The sequence below is a fragment of the Calidris pugnax genome, unplaced genomic scaffold (assembly GCF_001431845.1).
Source record: "Calidris pugnax isolate Ruff unplaced genomic scaffold, ASM143184v1 scaffold281, whole genome shotgun sequence".
In the NCBI taxonomy this organism is placed as follows: domain Eukaryota; kingdom Metazoa; phylum Chordata; class Aves; order Charadriiformes; family Scolopacidae; genus Calidris; species Calidris pugnax.
Genome location: NW_015091028.1, coordinates 1,185,877 through 1,206,719, shown reverse-complemented (window position 1 = coordinate 1,206,719; position 20,843 = coordinate 1,185,877). Strand labels below are relative to the sequence as shown.

The 20,843-nt window shown below is 49.6% G+C and overlaps 3 protein-coding genes across 3 annotated transcripts; 1 reads left to right on the top strand and 2 right to left on the bottom strand.

Annotated features, from left to right (window-relative positions):
• Positions 1-609: 609 nt before the first annotated feature.
• LOC106896178 lies at positions 610-9,778 on the bottom strand. Its single transcript, XM_014955954.1, has 9 exons — positions 9,636-9,778; positions 8,767-8,880; positions 6,188-7,873; positions 5,502-5,601; positions 4,585-4,733; positions 4,308-4,420; positions 3,425-3,514; positions 2,421-2,543; positions 610-2,001 (listed from the first exon to the last, which is right to left on the bottom strand). The coding sequence occupies exons 1-9, from the start codon at positions 9,694-9,696 to the stop codon at positions 1,816-1,818; spliced, it is 2,622 nt and encodes an 873-aa protein (XP_014811440.1). The 5' UTR covers positions 9,697-9,778; the 3' UTR covers positions 610-1,815.
• A 3,273-nt stretch (positions 9,779-13,051) lies between these two features.
• LOC106896201 (ES1 protein homolog, mitochondrial-like) lies at positions 13,052-17,828 on the top strand. The gene is made up of 4 exons (XM_014955985.1): positions 13,052-13,218; positions 15,427-15,598; positions 16,383-16,584; positions 17,208-17,828. The coding sequence occupies exons 1-4, from the start codon at positions 13,111-13,113 to the stop codon at positions 17,398-17,400; spliced, it is 675 nt and encodes a 224-aa protein (XP_014811471.1). The 5' UTR covers positions 13,052-13,110; the 3' UTR covers positions 17,401-17,828.
• Positions 17,829-18,484: 656 nt separating this feature from the next.
• LOC106896254 (caltractin-like) lies at positions 18,485-20,399 on the bottom strand. Its single transcript, XM_014956081.1, has 5 exons — positions 20,387-20,399; positions 20,009-20,152; positions 19,467-19,595; positions 18,838-18,975; positions 18,485-18,627 (listed from the first exon to the last, which is right to left on the bottom strand). Exons 1-5 carry the CDS (start codon positions 20,387-20,389, stop codon positions 18,544-18,546), a joined length of 498 nt encoding a protein of 165 aa, XP_014811567.1. The 5' UTR covers positions 20,390-20,399; the 3' UTR covers positions 18,485-18,543.
• Between the last annotated feature and the right edge of the window lie 444 nt (positions 20,400-20,843).

The following is a 20,843-nucleotide window of genomic DNA, read 5'->3' as shown; positions in this document are numbered from 1 at the left end:
AGCAAAGCAGAAATGGTTCCCTCCCATGTTCTCCCACTGTCCTGATGCTGCAACCAAACTTAGAGCAAGAAACAAGGACCACAGAGAGAGACAGAAAGAGGAAAAATGGACCCAGGCGAGGATTCTGGTGAAGAATCTGGCTTTTAAAACCACTTTTAACTCGTGGCACACTAAAATTCATCGTTACTTGCCGTGCAGGGCGGCAGCGTGCCCAGTATATTTAAGCCAGGGCTGGTTTCCCACAGCAAAAGGCTTTGTGCTGCTTCAGCACCTCTCCGGATTAACGCTTCTTACCACACTCCTTCCCATCTCAGCATTTAGGTTTTTTGGTTTTTTTACTGAGTTCAGGAAAGCAATGGAATTCAGCCCCGGTGTTTACGAGCTCATTAGCAGCCCTCAGCAAGGGAGCTGGTACATGGGTGGGATGTGAAGAGTTATCTTCTCTTTCTCTCCTCTTCCCTACCCTGGAAAGTGATGGGATTTGATTTCCTTGTAAATTTCCTTGTGATTTCCTTTCCTCCCTCACACCCTGAAATCCACAACCCTTGGACCCACAAGGTTTTTCCCAGGTACTTGCCAAGGTGATAGCACTGCCCTGTGTAACATATAACGATTTATTGAAAATATTTTATTGCTTTCTAAAAACCAGTTTTAATAAACTCCAAGGAAATACAGTAAGTAGACCAGAAAAATTATTTAACAAACTCGATTACCTGGCATTTTCTTTCTCTGCAGGAAGAGAGCTGGTTCTTGTAAGAACAAGCTGAGAAGACCTGGTTTTGCCGGAGTTGACAGAGGTTGAGCTCCTCTGCCTGCACAGCATTTATGCTTAAGTTCCAGCAGAACTTCAGGTGAAACCAATGATTCAATGCATTGGTTTCAGCTGGAGTCCAATCAGCACCTTGCACCTGAGTCAGGTAAGAATAAGATCAACAGTATTTCAAAGGCTAAATGAGCCAGTAACTGCACAAGTCTTTGCCAAGGGAAGCTCCTTGTGTTGGTTTGAAATGTCTTTTCACCTCCTCCTGGTCAGCAGCTACCACTCTGCATACATCATGAGACGCCATGAGATGCGTATGTTATGCTATAAGGCAAGAGATTAGCACCCTCAAATGTGAAATTCCTACTCTGCATAAGATAAAACGGGATGGGAAGGTCTTCCCTAATGCTCCAGCACTTCTAAGGAGATATTATTGTAGTCACCAAAATGGTAATTCCACCCTCACACGGACAGTGAAATACAGAAAATGGCATCTGGGATAATGGTGTTTCCTTTTAGCGCTGAGTTCTGTGTCGTCTGTTTTGAGGAAACACATCAGAAAACAGCCCCGGCTCCCGAGGCCAAGCTTTGCCTCACCTGTTTTAGAAAGTCCACTGTAGCCACCAGCACGGTACCCGAATGCATCTTCCCTTCTCCCTCTCCCACTTCAAGTTTCATGCAGTGTTTTTCCCCCCCAGCACATAATTCTGAAACGCTTGGCATTACCCTGTGCCCCAAATGGAAAGAATTAACTCCCAGTGGGAGGAAAAAAAGCTCTGTTACTCTAGGGCCAGTCTGTCACCAACATAACGCTTTCTTTGGTCACATCTGGTCTTCAGTGAGAGCTGGCAGGTTCCATAAGTGACAATTTTCCTCCTGGGTGACGGTGGTTGTTGAGCCAGCTCTGCCCGGGGGTATTTTAGCAGTATCCATAGAAAGATGAGTAAGTCACCCCTGCAGCCAGGAAACCTCTCCCATTCCCCAGTTTGACCCACACGTCATTTTTCCAGCAAACAATTTCCCAGTGAGCCCCCACTGCTTGGCCTGCAGGGGAGTCAGAGGCGAGTCTGGTTCCTGCGGCCACCCTCGGGGGACGGGGACACCGCCGGGGCCACCGTGCTCACCCCGTTGGGCACGGCCTGGCTGTGATTCAGATGTTCCCCCTGGCCTTTGGTGGTGCAGGCACCACTCTTAGGGACCGACGTGTGTTTCTTCTGCACCTGCTCCAGGATCTGCAGCACCTGGAATGAATAAACACAGCTGTGAGCTGGTTGGTAATTAGGGGGAAGCACTAATTGCTTCTCCAGCTATTGAAATAATACCCTGTTCTCCCTCAAGCTCTGTGTCTGAGCTCAGCCTGGGCATTACAGACAGTTTCTGTCTGCTCAGAGGTCTCTGGGCCAGGTTTCCTGCCCCATGGAGGTCCGTGATGGTGGATCTCAGAGCTCTTTCTGCAAATGAATGGGTCTCACCTTGCACGTTCCCCATCGATGAGCTCTGCCGGCAGCATCAGGACACAGGCAACATGGAGCTCTGCTTTGCTGCTCTTTCTCACCACTCTACGATAACTCCTTGTGCTATCACAGATTTTTTCACCTCCTTATAGCACTAGGAAACCCCCAGTCTGAAACTCACTTAATAAAATCAAGATTAATTTTACCTGAGACTTGGGGATGATACCAACTCTGAAGAATCCTATGTTTCCGCTGTCGATTTTGGTGCAGTCCACCACGGTGGAGGCAATGTTCTCCGGAGAAGGCCCATCACAAAGGACTGCATCCACCTGAAGAGCAACAAATGTTCACACCAAGGTCCCCCCCAGGAACTTGAGAAAAGAGAGGGCAGCTTCCCCATCACAATAGCAATTAATTATCATCAAGGGCAACTCTGCTCCCTCCAACCCCACTGTATTGACACTAAGAGCTGAATTTGGAATGAATGAACTAATAAAAGCAAAGAAAGAGTGAGATCAATGAGGTGTAGGTCGGCAGTACAGCAAAGACAGGTTTACATCAGTTGAGGAGCTTTGAAGAAGTGCCATCCGCAAAGCAAATGTGTAGAAAACCAGATTTTTGAGGAGTTAGAAGTGGAAGATTTGTACCATCTTTTGTTTAAAACTGCCCTCAGATAAGTGTCATACTCTCGGGATGTAGCAGTGACGCAAACGACAGCCATTTGAATGGCCACGATCATTGTACTTCCAGAACTTATGAAAAGTTCTAAAAGCCGGGGATATTTTAAAGCTTTGGCAGCAGTTTCAGACCAGCTTCAGCTTTAGATGGGAATCCCCTGTGCTCTGAGAGCTCATCGCCAGCTGGAGCCCTGGCGCCTTCAGGCATCAGTGGGTTTATTGCTGTAAGCAAAGAAGCATTTTTTCGTTGCTCGTCTCATTCTGTGCTGGAAGATGAACTAACGCACGTTGCCAAGCCATAACTATACTGTGTAAAACAGAAGCATTTTGGTTTCCCACCAAGTTCTGTATTTTACACTGTTCTTTCACTCTGACACCAATGTGAGGATTGTCCATGAGATGTTTTTAATGAGATGCTCTCCAGATTTCCGGTATCACCTATAGATTTGCCTACTGGAAACAAAGTGGTTGTGTTCCTCCATCCCCACATCTTTTAGGACCAGCCAGAATGAAGAGACAAAGAGCTCCATTACCTTATTTCCCAGCTTGGCATAGACCTGGTTGTGGTGTGTTGTGTCTGCCTCTCCCGTTGGGTTGGCTGAGGTGACCACAATGGGGCCAACCTGGTGACAGAAAAACAGGAATGAAAGCTCTGATCCACTTTTGCTGTATCAAACAGATGACTTGAACTCCAAAGATCGCTCGTGAGTCTCTCTGACTCTAAAGAGAGCTTGACATGACTCACCCAGGTAGAGACACCTACTTTGTAGGCAACTATAGTCCCACCAAATCTGTGCATGGGTGACTAACACCCCACTGAACTGGGGTTTCCTGATGTTGGTCAGGAAAGAACATTTTGTTTTCCAGCACCAGCAGTTGCCAAAACTCTACAATGTCTGTCCCAGAAACGAACAGAACGTGCAGGGTATTGCAGTTCCTCTGGCCACATTCTGGACCTTCTGAAATTATTCTGGCTTCAGATAAGCTCGTGCTTGCAACAAAAGTGTTCTGTGTAGGAAATCGGACAAAGTGTCTGTTAATTACATCTTTTCTGCCTTTCTGACCCAGTGGTTACTCCTTTTACCCTCTTTTCTGCAAGAAAATCAGCTACAAGCTGCCTACATACCCCACACCTTCCTAATGATATTTTTCTTGTGGGAGTTACTCATTTTAGCCCTTTTCACTCCCCAAACCTGTCTGAACACGCTCGGATCCTCACTTCATGGAGAAAAGAAACATGAGAGGAGAGGTGACATGCCAAGAAGTGTGCTCCAGCTTCTCACTGTCCTTCTCTCCTCTCTCAAGCAACCAGAGGACCTGGGTGCTCATGGTGGACACCAGGCCAAGTCCCTGGACAGTGAGATGGTGAGGTCTGGTCGCCAGCCCTGCTGGGATGAGCGTGCTCTGGCCACTCACCAAGTCAATGAGGTGTGTGGTGACAGAGCAGTCGGGGATGCGGATGGCAACGCTCTGAGGGGTACCGACATATTTAGCAGAGTCCTTCATTCCCAGGAAGTCCACCCATTCACCTGGAGAAGGAAGAGTCACATCACTTATGGATGCACATCAGTCCCAACACAATGGATCTTACCAGGAATATCGCCACGGAGTCAGCTTGGGGATGCCTGACATAAAATTGGAGGTTCAAAGCCAAAGCTCTCCAGAGACCTTGGAAGTAACAGCGTTTCCTCACCTCTGGGCACCACCAAGCTGATAGGAGATGGCCAGGCAGCCTCCATGAAGTCCCAGAGGAGGGGACTGATCAAATGCTTTGCAGGTTCCAGTTGCTTCAGGCTGGAAATCCAGAGTGACATGGGGCGATCCTGAGCCTGGCGCTTGGACCTGGGAAGGAGGCAAGAAAAAATGAGCCTGGAAGTAAGACAGGGATTTATTTTCTTGTTGAAAAGGAAATTGTGTTGGTGAGGCCTGGAGGTGTGTAGGCTCTGCCCCAGGTCACCAGTCCATAGTAAAAGTAGGACTGTTCAACAGATGACCTGACAGTAAGGGACATTAATGGCTATTCCCAGTCAGGGATGTCTCCTCCAAATCAAGGTTTTAGCTTCTTGCGCAGTGATGGGTAGAAGTCCCAACTGCCCAAGTTCTGAGGAAATCCCACCAATGAGGGGTCCCGGCTGCTTACAAAAGTACATCTAGAGGCATCTGTTAAACACCAGAGGGATTTTGGTTGTGAAAATATGTATCTACAAATATGTATAATAATCTCTTGCCCCATTTGTCACTTCTCTTGGTTTCCTTGTGATATCCAAGCTACCTGGCTCCAACACCTGCCAGGAGCCTTCAATACCCTAGAAAATAATCCCAGCTCAACTCTCTCCTTTTGTTATTCTTGTGATATCCAAGCTACCTGGCTCCAACACCTGCCAGGAGCCCTCAATATCCTAGAAAATAATCCCAGCTCAACTTTCTCCTTTTGTCATCCAGATCTTCTCCCCCAGGCTCCTCACCTTGTTCTTCCCATGAAGGCTAAGCCACGTTTCTCACTGCTCTCCACGGCTGCTGTAGCCACTACTCAGCAGCAGCTCTAAGCCCTAGAGGCTTCTTTAGACTCTCCAAGGAAGCCCTCCCTGGGGCAGCGAGGCAAATACTTACTGGTGAGCCTTCTCCACGGCGTCAGGCCGGTTACAGGCTGCCACAAGCACGTACACAGTATCTGTGGGGATGCCGCAAGTCCCTCCGTTCTTCAGGATATCTGTTGGCATGTGAACAGGGCAGAACCCCTTGAGTGACTAGAAGTGAGGGGCTGTAATTCTGGGAAGAGTTGTCACAGACAAAACAGCCAACTCGGTGCTCTCATCTCTCCTTTGCCCAACTAAAACAAAGCATTTCCTCTGACAGTGCATTTTCTAGCATTCATCCCAGAGGAGATCTGGCACTTAGGGGAGTTATGGGCCACATTCATCAGGGCCAGAAGCCATTCAGCCCCTGTGGAGAGAGCAAGCACCACACATTTGTCCTGCTTTCTCTGTGCAAAGCTTTCGGTGGCAGCTCCAGCCTGGGGCATCCATGTGTCTCAGGTTGGATGAGCTGACAGGGGTACGAGACAGGAGAGACAGCAGCAAATTCACTGCTGAACCCAGCCCCTCTCAAGGAACTGGTCCTATTGCCCCCAGAGTGTGTTTAGCCTCTAATGACTCCTGTAACCTGGCCCACTTTGTCAAAATGTCATCAGATTATCAAGGATTTTACATCTGGGTTGGAAAAATGTCCTTTTAATAGCAATGTTCTGCTACAAAACCTCCCAGAATTTACCCCCCACCCCCACGTTATTCCCTTACCTGCAATTCTCTTGACAGAGGAAGCTTTCCTGGCAGGCAGGTGAAGGCACTTGGTCATTCCTCCCCCCACACCACTAAGCTGCACAATGGGCCTACCCATTGGTAAGCAGGAACCCTCAAAGACACTGTTGAAAAGGGCAGAGAGGAAGCAGTAAAAGCTGACCAGGCCGAAGATGATGGTGGCAGCAATGTCATAGCCAGCTGGAAGGGCATGGATGGCATCCAGCAGGAAGCTGACAGAGATGAGCAGGAAAGTGAGGGTGTAGAAGAACCAGGCGATGTTTAAGAAGAGCGTGCAGAAGACGATGAAGCCATTGAAGAGCATGAATGCAATGATGCCTACAGCTGCGTGGAAGCTTCTGGTAGTGCCATAGAGGCCACCATATCTTGTCAAGCCCCAGATGATCCACATGACAGCGTACAGGATGAAGGCACTGCTCTCCAGGGTTTTACCCCGGGCAAAGGCCACTGAGCCGCCTAAGAGCTTAAGGATCCCACCAGCTACCACCACCCATGGAATTACAACAGTGGCAAGTGGAGCCTGTGGGTCCCCTGTCATTGTCATAGCAAAAGAAGCGAGGACACTGCATGCGTAGCCAAGCACTTCTGCGTCTGCATATTTGGAATACCCTAGGTAGGGAGCGTGAAGGTCTGCCCCTTCACGAAGCTTCAGAAAACTGCTGCGGGCAAGGAGGGCCTTCACAGCACCCTTCCCTGTTGGGATCTTGGTACTTGCTCTCCCATTGTACAGGTGAATTAGAGCCATCAAGGTGGAGGCCACGAAGATGGCCACATCCACGCCTTGGGGTCCACCTTCAAAAAACCCCTTGGGACGGCAAGCTAACGCAACACAGTAGGCCACATAGAACAGCAGATACAGGCCATCCACTGGGCTCTTAAAAGTGAGAAAAAGAGCCAAGACAGCAAAAAGGATTGAGAAAACCACCAGGAATGGTGTAGGGAAAGATGGCTCCTCTGGTTGCCAGATGGGGTACAGAAGGCAATAGCCTCCGGCAAATTTCAGGATGGAAGTGAAACCGAAGAAGGTGGCCATTAGTGCATCCATGGTACGGTACGACAGAATGCAGATGCCGATCTGGTAGATCCCAGCTGCCCACAGCCAGGGCACTTGTCCAATAAATAGTTTGCCAGTGACACCCAGGAGCCTGCAGCCGAAGACACTGGCAGAAAGCATGTTCAGGATCATACCGGTGACTGCAAAATGATTCACGCTGCCACCAGTGGGTTGGATCGGTTCGTGGGTCTTTTTGGTGGCCAGATCTGTGCCAGGGAGGGCAATTTTCTCTTTGGTTAGGAAATAGAGAATCCTTCCCAGACCAAAATAACCACCAACCAAGCAGACAACCATATAATTGCAAGCCACAGCAGAGGAACCAAAAGCTGTGCTGTAATGCATGGCAACTTCATGAGCACTGGCAAGAGAGACAGCAGAAGCAATCAGAGCCAGGATGACCTCTCTGCACAGGACGCCCACCACTGCAATAATGAGTAGTGCCAAGGTAAATGTGACCAGGCCAGGCACCAAGGCATTGCGGAAATCACCACTGTCGTTCAAAACTCCTTGCCCTTCCAGGATGAAGACCACTCCATAGCCACACCAGAACACTGAGATGGTCAGGCAGAGGGACAAGAACAGGGAGGCATTTCTTAGGCTTCTCCGAATTCCTGTGAAAAAATGACAATGGAGACACACCTGTGGTTTCAAAACAGCAGGTTATGGAAAGCGGTAGGTAGGACAGGTAGCGGGTGTGTTGGAACCATGACTACACGGAGCTCTCATGGAGCTGCACAGGTCCTGCATGATGCTAGACAGCGTTTGGGTAGGTCTGCACCATGCCCCATCACACTGTGTAGACATGACCATAAGGAGTCCACAGCACAACATGTTGTGTTCATCAGAGTGCCTGAGGTGAGCTCAAAGCACTTGAGTTCCTCTAACTCAGGCTCCTGCCTTTGGTAGGAGGCTGTTGATTCCCACCAGCTGTGAACCACCACCTGCCCAGTGGTCCAATACACGGTCCCATCAATACAGCTGCTTCTACTAATGCTTTGTGCCACCACTGACTAAGGGAGGAGGTGAACCTACATTTTATGGGTTAAAATATGCAGCACCTCTCTGCTTGGTAGAGGAAAAACTACCAGCATCAAATCTTGGATTTTCATGTCCTCATCACTCCGAGCTAAAAAGGAGAAATAACTCAGCATTCATTCTAAAAAGTGTGGACTTCGTGATAGCCAGTGGTTTTTTTTCTCTTGGCACTTACACATCAACATGTCATCTCAATCCATGGGTGTCCAAAGCACCCTCGGAAACCCCGGGAACTGTTTAGAGAGAAATCATCTATTCAGTCTGTTGAAACTCTCAGAGATTCTGGTAAAGCATTTGTTCAAAACTAACACTGATTTCTTTGGTTGCCTGTATAGGAAAAATGTGCTGAAGGAATCAGCGCTCTGGCAAAGCTGCCACGCTTTGTATGAACCTGTTGGGGAAGGAGACCAAATACACGCAAAGCTGTAGAAGGGGGAGGCCTTGGAGCCCCCCACCCTCCGAGTCTCACCTGCGTACGCCAAAAGAGACGATAAAATCAAGAGGAGGACTCCCAGAGCCGTGCTGGGGATGAGGGAGGACGCTCTGGATGCACTGTAGAAATGCACCGCCAGCAGGAGAGACCCTGTGTGTGACGAGGGAGATGGAAAAAAAATGAAAAACCTTGTAAACTTTGCCCCTCCCAAAAAAACACCCCAGGAGAGAAGCAGAGTGGCAAGAGCAGGGAACAGAGCAAAATATAACAGTGCAAGATCTGCAAATAATGAAATCTAAGGAGCTTGGGAGGGGGTGCTGTAACTTGATTTGCATCCCAGGTCTCACATCTTTCTGGGAGCCTGGCTTTGAGAAACTTGAACTTAATCCTGTTTGAGAGTGCTCCCCCGTTGTCAGATAAAGGTAAAAATCAGTGCTGATTCCAGCTACACAAAAGGCAGACAGACGCACACACACCCTTGTGCCTAGGGAAAACGAGGCTAAAAATGAAAAGGGGGAGCCCTCAGAAAGTTGAAATGCAAAGAAGGAGCAAAGGAAAGGGAGGGAACATCGAAAACAGAGCTGCCGGGAAAATGGCGAGAAAAGGAAAAGAGCGGAAAGCGCAGCCAAAGAAAGATCATTTATGAAAATGACTATCAAAAAGTTTGGATTCGCTTCCCACCCAGGATGGATCGAGTACAAAAGTTCAGGCCAGCGCTTTAAAGCCAAGACAAATATTTTGTTGGCCGCTGAGCCAGGCACCGGGATCTCTGGATCGAAGAGCTTTACCCAGGCAGAGGAGATTCCGAATAAACACGACTCCGGAGCCCCCATTTGAAAAAGGGGGTTGTCCATGAGAGCTAGTCCCAACCCCATCCTCCCATGCCAAGAAGACTCGATCCCTACCTGCGGAAATGCCCAAGAGCCCTATGGAGGAATGCAGTGACTCAACTTTCCTGTCGGCCATCGCGGAGCGCGCTGAAGACCCAGCTGCGGGCTGAAATGCTGCCTCTCTTTCCTCCCTTAGCTCTTTATAACCAAAGCAGCTCCTCTGGCCCGCGTTCCTCCCCGCTCTCCACCCCTTTCGCCTACAAACATCTTCTGTGAGCGCTCCTTTCCGCCTGCAGAAGGAAATGCAAACCAGCGCCTCGCTGCAATAAATTTCAGCCCCGTGAGTCAGCCCCTGGTAGCTCCCTCCAGGGGCCTGTTAATTTTACTGTTGATTAGCCCTTGTTAAAAAAGACACCTGAAAAATAAGGCTGAGGGTTTATTGCTATTACTGCCTTTTTTGCTACAGCCAGTGAGGAAATTGCACTGGTTAAAATTAAGGGTTTTTTTTTAAAAGAATCCATCTTGCTTTGGAGCAAACAAGTGCTTTGCAAGCCCAGGAGCTCCCTGGGGACCAGCTATTTCTCCTTGCACTGGCCACGGTCCTGCTGTTTGTCCCTGTCACAGCTATGAATGCCTGGCACCACTGTCCTGTGCTGGGCAAACTCTGGGCAGACTCAGTGCCATCCCCTGAAAGGTGACTTCTGTCCATGTGTCACTCCACATCCATCCCAGCCTCTCACAGGGAACTCCTCCAGGGTTTCATGAGCAAGGTGTCAATGCAGACAAGCATTCTGGAGGCCAGCAGTGTCAGGATAACTCCAATGAGCTTTGCTGGCTTTCCAGGAGAACTACGCACGCAGCGAGTGAGTATCCATCATTTCCATGGTCATTGCTGTATCCCAAAGGTGGCATGAAGGACCTGTTCACAGCTTCCTACTGCTTCCCATGGAGAATGTGTGATGGGCACACAAAGGTCTTTACCGATGGAGGAGAGGCTGCAGAAAGAGGTGGACACTATCCTTGGGATCGTGTTGGGTGACACATCAAGTGGTAATCAGGCAGAGAACTGTTCTATGAGAGCTCACAGAGCTTTGATGGACCACAGGGGCAACCCTGGCTGGCACTTCTGTACATTCCTCCATCGTGGTGGTGTGTGCAATGGGCCCGTGCAGGGCCTGCTCCTGTGAAGGACTCAGCTCCTGTTAAAGCAAACTCCACTCTCAGCCTCTTGACAAGATAAAAGATACAGAACAGGGTAAAGAGCTTCACACTGATATTTCTGGGCTGATCAAAGGTGACTCTCCAGAGGCCCTACAGCAGCAAACTGTGACATTCCTCTTGGTGGATCCTGCTCTATGTCCCCCCATAAGTCACATTCCACAGGTAGGGCTGGGGGACAGAAAAGCTGTTGGAAATGGGACATAGAGCAGCACAGACTGGAGCTCAAAGACGAGCCTCCAGCACTACCCCAGAGATATTTGATCTGTAGCAGCACCCAGAACAACCCCAGACTGTCTGGGTCCACAGATAACGTGGACCTCCTGCTCTCTGGGCCAGTTGGAGCATGATGGCATGCTTCCATCACGCAGCTGGAGCCCTGTAATGGCTCCCCAAGTTTCCTGATTTCTTCAGTGCTTTGGAGGACAGTTATCTTTAACTGTGTTCACCCCTCAAGGAGAACTTTGAGGCAACAGGGCTCCTCCACGCTCATCTTCACTGGAATATTAATGCAGATTAAAAGCAAGGTGTTACTATTAAATCCCAATGTCTCTACCATAATAAACAACCCCTCAAGGAGAACTTTGAGGCAACAGGGTTCCTCCATGCTCATCTTTAAAAGCAAGGTGTTAATACTAAATCCCAATGTCTCTGCCATAATAAATGTGTGCGGACGTTCCCCCAGAGAATGGAATAACTCTGCTGAAAAGTATTATTTATCAATAATATGTTAATTGCAGATAGATCTTTAGGTTCAACATGTCTGTTGAGATAGACCCTATTGCCTGGGGAAGCAAGCACTGGAAGATGCCTGGTTTGTCCAGTTACACCTAAGCAATTATACCAGTAAGGGGAACCAGCTCAGCCAGTTTGCAACAGGCAGGGCTAAGGGCTGTGGTTCGCAGCGAGCAGTGAATTTGTGTAAATCATCAGCCTCTGGCTATCTTTGTGCCATCATTAAGAGGACTGCTCTCTAACCAGCTGAAGGAGGAAGAATCTCTCTGGTAAAGCTGCAGCATGATTCAGCTGCTTTGCATGCACGAGGAAACAATACATGTCTAACCCACAGTTAGAATACCCCAGATACCTAAATAACAGGAGTGAAAAGGCTTTGAGTGTTTTCCACACATGTCACAGTTTAATTCCCCTTCTGGGTAATAAAATTAACTGAAAGGAAAAGCCTGTGCTGGATTAGTTGGACCTCAAGTCCTTTCTCACGTGCTCTTTGTTCCTGCTTGCATAGGTAGCAGCAAGGAGTCTGTGGTGCCTGATATCACTAGTTTTAAGAGAAAAATGCAATAAATAAAGTCACATCCATTAGCAATGAGTATCTTCCTCATGCCTGCCATGACTAACGAACTCGCTAAAACCTCTATTTCTTTGCACACAGGATGTACTTCAGGTCTCTTCCAAATATGACAGAGAACCGAGGAATATTTCTTATAAATACCCCCTGAAAAACTTCCTCCAGCCCTGCTGCACGAGGGGTTTGTTCTCTGCAGAATGGCAAGCCAGCCTCAGGGCCACAGCTATTCCAAGGGTGCAAAGCTGAAATAGAGAGGCACAGAATCGTCTCGGGTGGGAGCACGTCAAGGACAAGTAAGAAGTCACTGTGTGAGCGAGGGATTTTCCCCACCACACGCTGTGGATCTTGATGTCCCGTGCCCCCCTGGGAGGTCAGGGCTCTGCCAGTTCCCGGCACCTCTTTCCTGGCAAAGGTGGTGCTGTCGATGGAAGAACCAAGTTATTGTTTTCCAACGTTGGGACCCAAAGGCCAGGAAACTACTACAACTGAGTGCAAACATCTGCGCTGCTCTTGGGAGCTGGGGTAGAAGGATAAGAACATTTAAGGTCAGAAAAGGAAATCTGGGTGTTAAAAAGCTGAGGCTGCCTGCGTAGGGTTAAAAAAAAGGGGGCACTGGAGGAATGCACTGGCTGGAATACTTGCTCTGGGCGGGCTCCCTTTGATACCATCCTATGTGCAAAGATTTCGGTGCTTTAGTCTGAAATAGAACGGAAAATCGACGACTGAGAAGGAAAAACACAGCTGCTCTGTCGCACAGGTCGCGTCAGCTGGGGATGCTTGGGAGACAACGTGCTGGGAAGAAGATCTGCAAGGGAGCAGTCAGTTGAGGAAACAAATAATATTTACATGCCCTGCCTGTGGCACTGGAAATAAAACCTTCTTGCCAGTAAGAAATTCAGCCCAGCCCTCCTGGCCCCACCTGCTCCTGGGGGAGGGATCGGGCTATAAAAAGGCTCCAGGCAGTGAACAGAGGATGCACAGCAATTTGGGGCTCTCCAGGGAATCCTCCTGCTCCGGTGTGCGACCATGGGGAAGCGAGTGGCCGTGGTGCTGGCTGGCTGCGGGGTGTACGACGGCAGCGAGATCCACGAGGCTTCTGCCGTGCTGGTGCATCTCAGCAGGGAGGGGGCACAGGTAAGAGCCACCTTGGTGGGCTCCTGCCCCATTTCTGCCTCCTTTTGCCCTGCTCTGCTCTTCAATTATCTCCCTCTTCCAGGAAATCCTTGTCTCCGGGGTGCTCTGCAGCTCCCTGGTCCCCGCTTCTCCCTCGCAGCTTTGCTCTGCGGGGAGGGTTGGCTCCCTGCTCCCCGTCTGAGCGTGTCCAAACCCTGAAACAAACTTTCTGAAATGCCTCCTCTGTTCTTTCTGGCTCACACTTCCTCTTTTCTGCTTCGGCGCGTCTGTTTAAAAGACTACTATTGGTTTTGGCTGTTTGAAATTCATCTTTTTTTAAACCCCCGAAGATTTGAACTGAAAATAGCCACATTCTTGTGAGTTGATTTGAACAGGGGTAAAACAGGCGGCCGTTTTAATATCCCTTTAGTCACAATAACCACTTTGCCAGACTGGAAGAGGAGGGAGAGGAGCCCTGTGCAACGTTGCCCTCGGCTCTGAACAAGACACAACCCTGGGTCAGATTGCTCTATTAAACAGATTATTAAACTATTAAACAGCCGCGGGGATGTCCACGATGTGCAGAGCCAGCCCACCCAATCCCAACCCCTTCGCCGTGCGCATTCTCTGCTTGGCTTAAAGCTGGGATTTGTCCAAACCTTCTCTCCACCGCCTATAATTTTGCCTCTTCTCTGCTGGAGCTGCTGCAGTCGCTTCCCTCCTGCCGTCCCCCGAGCTGGAAGGATGGCAGAGCCTCCTCCACCCATCCCTTGGTCGGCAGGGACCTCTAGTGGAGCACATTCGGGCGTTATTTCAACACCCTCCTTTTATTTTTCGGTCATGCTTGCCTAAGGAAAGAAAGCAGACTAGACTAGACCAGACTATTTCAGTTGGAGGGGACCTACAGTGACCATCTACAGGACCTACGAGGCCAAGCTGGATGGGGCTTTGAGCAACATTTGTCTAGACTAGACCAGACTATTTCAGTTGGAGGGCACCTACAGGTGCACTCTCCAGGACCTACAAGGCCAAGCTGGATGGGGCTTTGAGCAACATTTGTCTAGTGGGAGGTGTCCCTCGATGATCTTTAGGGTCCCTTCCAACCTGAGCCATTTTGTGATTCTGTGATCCAGTACAATCACTGGAAGAACTCAGGGCTGACCAAGTTAACTCATGTTAAGGGCATTGTCCAAATGCCTATTGAACACTGCCAGACTTAGGGCATCGACCACCTCTCCGGGAAGCCTGTTCCAGTATTTGACCACGCTCTCAGTAAAGAAATGCTTCCTGACTTCCAGTCTGAACCTCCCCTGGCACAGCTTTGAACCATTCCCACCTGTCCTATCACTGGATCCAGGTAGAAGAGCTCAGCACCTCCCTCCCCGCGTCCCCTCCTCAAGGAAGTTGCAGAGCCATGAGGAGACCCCTCAGCCTCCTTTTCTTGAAACTAGACAAACCCTGAGTCCTTGGCCGCTCCTCATAGGACATGTCTCCCAGCCCTCTCACCAGCTTTGGTGCCCTTCCCTGAACACATTCGAGTAGCTTAACACCCTTCTCAAACTTCAAAGCTTGTACAGTCACAAAATCTATCACCCATCTCTTTGCCACCCTCCACTTTTAATCACTGCACGTCAGCTTGAAACAGTTCTGAAGGAAGGGAAGGTGTTCTCCAGAAAAAGAAATACTCTGGTTTTGGGAAAAGAGTGACTGGGGAGAAGAAACTCAAAGTCGTGTCCTTGAGGGAGAGATGTGGTGTGACAGCAGCAGCCGCAGAGGATGACCAGCTTCGTAGGGGCAGGTGGGGCAGGGCTGAGGCTGCCCCAGTGGAGGTGATTGCTTGGCAGGTGGGTGGAAAACTCTAAGAAATGGCTTCACCAACAGCTCTTGGGACACCTGGTTTTCCTAGGAAGGAGAAGAGTCACTGCTCCCTCTCCAGCTCTTCACACCCCAAAACAAGCACTGTGGGCTAAATTCTTTGGTTTCACCTAACAACACCCTCATTCCTTTAAGGTCAGGGTAAACGTTCTTGTGCAGAAGCTACAAAAGACCTTTTTTTTATTTTTCCTCCCTGTGACAATAACCTTCCAGCCAGTATCCCATACAGGGGAGCCTGAAGGTCACTGTGTTCACCAGCAAAGTAACTCAAGCATTTTCATTCATGACGTATGATCTTTAACATGCTTAGGATAGATTACTGGAGGATAACAGACCTTCCCCCTTCCTCTCCAGGCAGAGGTTTATGCTCCTGATGTCGACCAGATGCATGTGGTGGACCACGTGAAAGGACAGCCCACCCAGGAGAAGCGCAATGTGCTCGTTGAAAGTGCCAGAATAGCCAGAGGCAACATCAAGGATCTAGCCAAGCTGGATGTCAAGGGGCTGGATGCCCTGATCATACCAGGTAGGATGGCAGGTGGGGTCTGCGTGCCCAACATCTTGGGAACAGCTTAGACATGCCAAAAACCTTGAACAACATGGGAGTTATGGGCTGGAGGGGAACTGGGCAGAGCCACTAGGGGAGAAGACAGGCTGGAAGAAGGGACTGGACATCTTCCATCTGTTCTGGCACTGGCATGGACTTGGACTTAAGAGGAGATGGCAAGTAACGGCCAGCTGAATCATCCCCTCTGCCATCTACTGAGCTCTGTACTGGGTGTGAAACTCTCCTCTCCCTCACCAATGTGCCTACATCCTTCTCAGGAAAAGCAGAGGCTGGGCCAGAGAGGGGGTGACTCAGAAGCAGAAAGGCTTGGTCCAGCTGGTAGTTCACCTTCAGTGAAAGTGTCACCACGTGGTTTCAGCGGGGATGGATTAGGCCTGCAGCAAGGATTAAGAGACAAGTGAAAACTCGTCAGCGTGTTCCACTATAATTTAGAAAAGAGCTTGTGGGTGAAACACGGTACCCAACATTGACACCTTCCCACTTTGGTTCTCTATGGAAGCAAGAACCCAACATTGACACCTTCCCACTTTGGTTCTGTATGGAAGCAAGAAAGGTGCAGGTGCTCTGATGTCTCATCTCCTGGCACTCACAAAGGTTCAGCTTGTCTATTTCTAATTCCTTTATCAACACTGGACAAATGCTGCCACCCACCAAATCCATTTTAGCATTCTGCTAAGTAATACCTGAAAAAAACCTGCCCTGGAGTGCTATCTCCCAGTCTAATCTGCTCCTCTTTTCTCAGGTGGCTTTGGAGTGGCTAAAAACCTGAGTACTTGGGCCACCCAAGGCAAGAACTGCATCGTCTGCAAAGAGGTGGAGGACGTCCTGAAGGCATTCCACGCTGCCAAAAAGCCCATTGGCCTGTGCTGCATTTCCCCAGTGCTGGCAGCCAAAATCTTCCCAGGCTGCGAGCTGACTGTGGGTCACGACACCGAGTGTGAGAAGTGAGTAACCTTGGGGTGCTGGTAGGAAATCACACCATGAGCATCACAGAATCAGGCACCTCCTTGGTCCCAGGGTAGGGAAGATGTCCACCCACTCATAAAGTTCAGCAGATCCTAAAGAGGAAGAGGATGGTTGCACAAGACTTGGTAGGGTTAAGAGAGGGAGGGAGTTGAACTGTCCTTACTCATATGGGGACGCCATGACTGAATTCTCCCAGTGGCAGGGAAGGAACTATGATAGATCTTGCTTTGAGGGACTAGGGAGTAATGCCACTTGTAGGAAGCTGGTGGAAAAAGACCTCCAAACCTAAACACAAAGTCTAGAGTGGGCAGAATTAAGTAGTGGAACATCCACAGTGGAACATCAAGGTCTTATTTTGGCTCATTCAGTTTATTCTGTCTTTTTCAGATTTTTAACTCACTGTAATCTGGAGGTTTTCCTGGTTTTATAATCCTGGAGAAACTCCTTTGATAGGAAAAGATTTGGATCCTTTTGAGCAGGCTTTCTGTAGGGACCATCCATATCTCTGTAACCAACAGGATTCTCACTCTAGACCTTCACCAAATCACTCTGTGCAATGATGGCTCCCACACGCAGGGTTTGTTCTCTTCTCTTCTTGTAGGTGGCCTTATGCAAAGACTGCTGAGACCATGAAGGAGCTGGGTTGCAAGCACGTGAACAAACACGTCACCGAAATCCACGTGGATGCCAAGAACAAGCTGGTGACCACCAGCGCCTTCATGTGCAACGCCCCCATCCACGAGATCTACGATGGCATCGGAAAAATGGTCAAAGAAGTGGTCAGACTGGCCTGAAGGCCACAGAATCCACCTCCTCTGGAGTGGCACCGAGCCCTGGATAACCTTCTTTCCCTTTTACACCCACATGTCAACAGGCAAACTGCCCCTCGGATGGAGTTCTTTCCCCCCACCAGGCCACTGAGTGAGGAGGGAGAACTCTGGAGCAACGGAAGCGCCATGGTGTCCCACCAAGGAGACACCACTTCTTCCATGGGGCTGAAATGCAGCCGATGTCTTTGGTTCCAAGCAGCCAAGGAGCTGCCTGGGTCACCTCAGCCATGACCTGACACATCATGTGCCAGCAGGAATCGGTCCCTTTCTGACATTCCTTACACATCCACCTTCACCAGTCACTCCCCCCCCCCTCACCAAACAGATGAATTAGCGGCAAAAGGAAGGAATGTGGTTCTGATATACAATAAAACCTGACGTTTTTTACATGAGCTGAATTCTGCTGTCATTTTTCTGCTTTTTACTCTTGATTAGGACATGCTTTTAGTGCTACTGGGTGGCCAACGAGTGGGGAAATCGATACAGGAATGTCACAAATCCCACTTGTTTCGCCAGGGTTTGGTAGAACCCCAACTTGGCCATGACTAGGTTCAGGAGCTGTTTAGGTGGAAGCTGGTATGTTCTTCTTAAATAGGTTCTTATTACACAGGTGACATCACGTAATCATTACAGCCCGAGCTGTTCAGTTCTCTCAGCGTGAGACCTGTTTTCTAAGCCAGCAGTGATTTTCTGAGGCAGGAGTTCAGGAAAGGTACAGAAGTTTCTGCCTTAAACTCTAACTTCAGAGTGTTATACAGGATTTTCTGAGATTAAGAATGTTTTGACTAATTTATCAGACAGGCTGAAAAGGTACGGGATGTAAACACAACAGGGGAAATTCCAGGGACTGGCTGAAGAATTGGAATTAATCTCTGACTTTAGATCACAGACACACAGCCAGTAACGCCACTTTTTGCTGGGATGCAGAAATCTGCTTGTCCTCGTGGAGGCAGGAAAATCAACCCCAAAGATGAAATATTAACAATATTTGGTGTGTTTTGACACGCAAGAAAGGCAACAAACAAGAAATAAGGAAGATGGAGAGAAGTGACATTGTAACTAACTGTTTATAGGGGAATGAGAGCAAAAAAGAAAATGCTGCAGTTATCAGTCGGTCAGTGTCAGAATCCGGAGGAACTCCTCTTCGTTCACTTCCCCATCTCCATCCACATCTGCTTCATCAATCATCTCCTGGGGGACAGCAGAGATTTGGAGACAGGGTTAGGTGGGATCTGAGAGGGTGGATGCTCACAAAGGTCTCAGCCAAGGTCCAAGGGAGACAGAGCTCTCGTGTCCATCACAAAGCACCACAGCACAATCCCCCACCTGTCTTCCCACAGCAAGACGTTCCCCTCCCTCCCCGAGCAGAGCACGAGAGGAACACATCTGTACTTCACAAACCTGCAGCTCCTCATCCGTGATCTCCTCCCCAACCTCACCAGCTATCACCTTGAGATTCTCAAAGGAGATCTTGCCGGTGTCATCACAGTCAAACACCTTGAAAACTTTCACGACCTCCTCTTCCAAAAATGGCTCCGCCTTAGGAAGGAAATGAAAAATGCCCCCCTGTAAACATACCCCCTACAATCCCCACTCAGGGACTTCAGCCAGTAAACATTTGTGATCAAATCCAAGGTGTCATTTGGGGGAAAACATGGCCATAGAAGAGGGTTATCTACTGCTGCTACTTCACCTCGGCCTTTCCCCCCACCTCTGTATAACTGCATATTAAAGCAAAACCTACAAAATAAGTTGCCTGAGCAGCACAGGGACCTGGCCTGGAATATTCAGTTTCTACCTGAACTAGCATCCTGCTCCCTCTGTAGTTCACAGAAAGATGCAAAAAGGGGCAAGGACAATTCACCCAAAGGCAGATCTCTAAAATAGCTCAGATAAACCCCTGAAACACTCCTGTTTCTCCCCTACAGGGAACCAGAATGACCCAATCCACTGTGGCTACCTGCATCGTAAAGTTAGGTGAAGTTAGGTGAGAGGAATTTCACTCTTTGGGATCAGCTGGGCTCACATACCATTTTCTGAGTCATCACCTGCAGAAAAGACCTAAAATTCAGCTTCCCTGGCCTTTCTTCACTGAATTCAGAGATGATTCTCTTCACCTCCTCTTTCCTCAACTCGCAGCCCAGAGCCTTTACAGTTATCTGCCAAAAAGAGAAAACAGACCAACGTCTTGGTGCCCAAATCAGATGGAAACATAGAGGGAAAGAAGCAGGTATATGAAAGTGGTGAAAAAATCCCTCAACTTTTCATCAGCAGCTATTCATCCACTGTTATGTCTCCAGAGAACAAGTTCTGTCTAACATCAGTAGGACAGGGCCGTGAAAAATTAGCCAGGAAGAGCTGTCAGGACGGGCAGAGAAGGGAGGCTTTGCCCCCCCACCCAGGACCGCTGGGCAGTAAATTGGCACAATCCTGGCCCCACTGATGGCTCCATAAGGAGTTGGAATTCAGGCAGCAAAGTCTGTTGGGGCAGAAAGAGGCCCCAAAGCCACCCGTCGGGGCTGCTCCGAGGCCGCCCCCTGCCCCGTCTCTATGGGGCTCGGCAGCTTCTTGCCTTCAGGTCGCTGACATCCATCAGGCCCGACCTATCGCGGTCGAACAACTCGAAGGCCTCCCGTAGCTCTCGCCTCTGCTCTTCGGTGACCGGGAAGGCCAGGGCCGGTTCCTCCCTCGGGCCGCCTTCCTCGTTGCTGGAAGCCTGCGGGGAGACCGGCCGCCCTCAGCGGGGGACGGGGACCCCACCCCGCCCTCCGCCGCCATCGCCTCCTCAGGGAGGCCCCATCCCGCCTGAGGCGTTCCTGGGGGAGAATCCCAAGGACCAGCCGGGGCCCCGCTCCCCGTCGCTCCTCAGGGAGGCCCCCGCGGGCCGTGGCCACCCGAGGCCCGCCGCCGCTGAGGCGCTCCGGAGAAGCGCAGGCCCAGCCCCGCTCACCATCCCAACGGCTCCCGGCAACCGCCCCCCTCATTGGCCAGCGCTCCTGCTCCTCAGGGAAATCGCGAGGGCTGATTGGCCGAGGTTCAGCTGGGGGGCGGGACAAGCGCCGACATCCTGTATTTCTGTGAATTTCTGTCAATTTCTGTGAATTTCTTCCCGCAGCTCCGATGGCTTAAAATAGAGACACTTTATTTTAAATACAATCTTATATTTGCAGCCACCGAATATTCCCGCAGACATTTCCGCAGCAGCACACGGTAACCTCCCTCTTCTTTTGCCAAGAGATAAATGTGTGAACTGAAGAGCACTCAGTCCATTTACTTTTTTTAAAATTTATTTTTCCATTTAAAGAACATACTAAAAAAGGGAAAGGGGCTAAATCACCGCAAGGTAGAGTATAAAAAGCCGATCCCCACAAATACATCCTATAAAGAGCTGGCTACAGCTGGGCCCA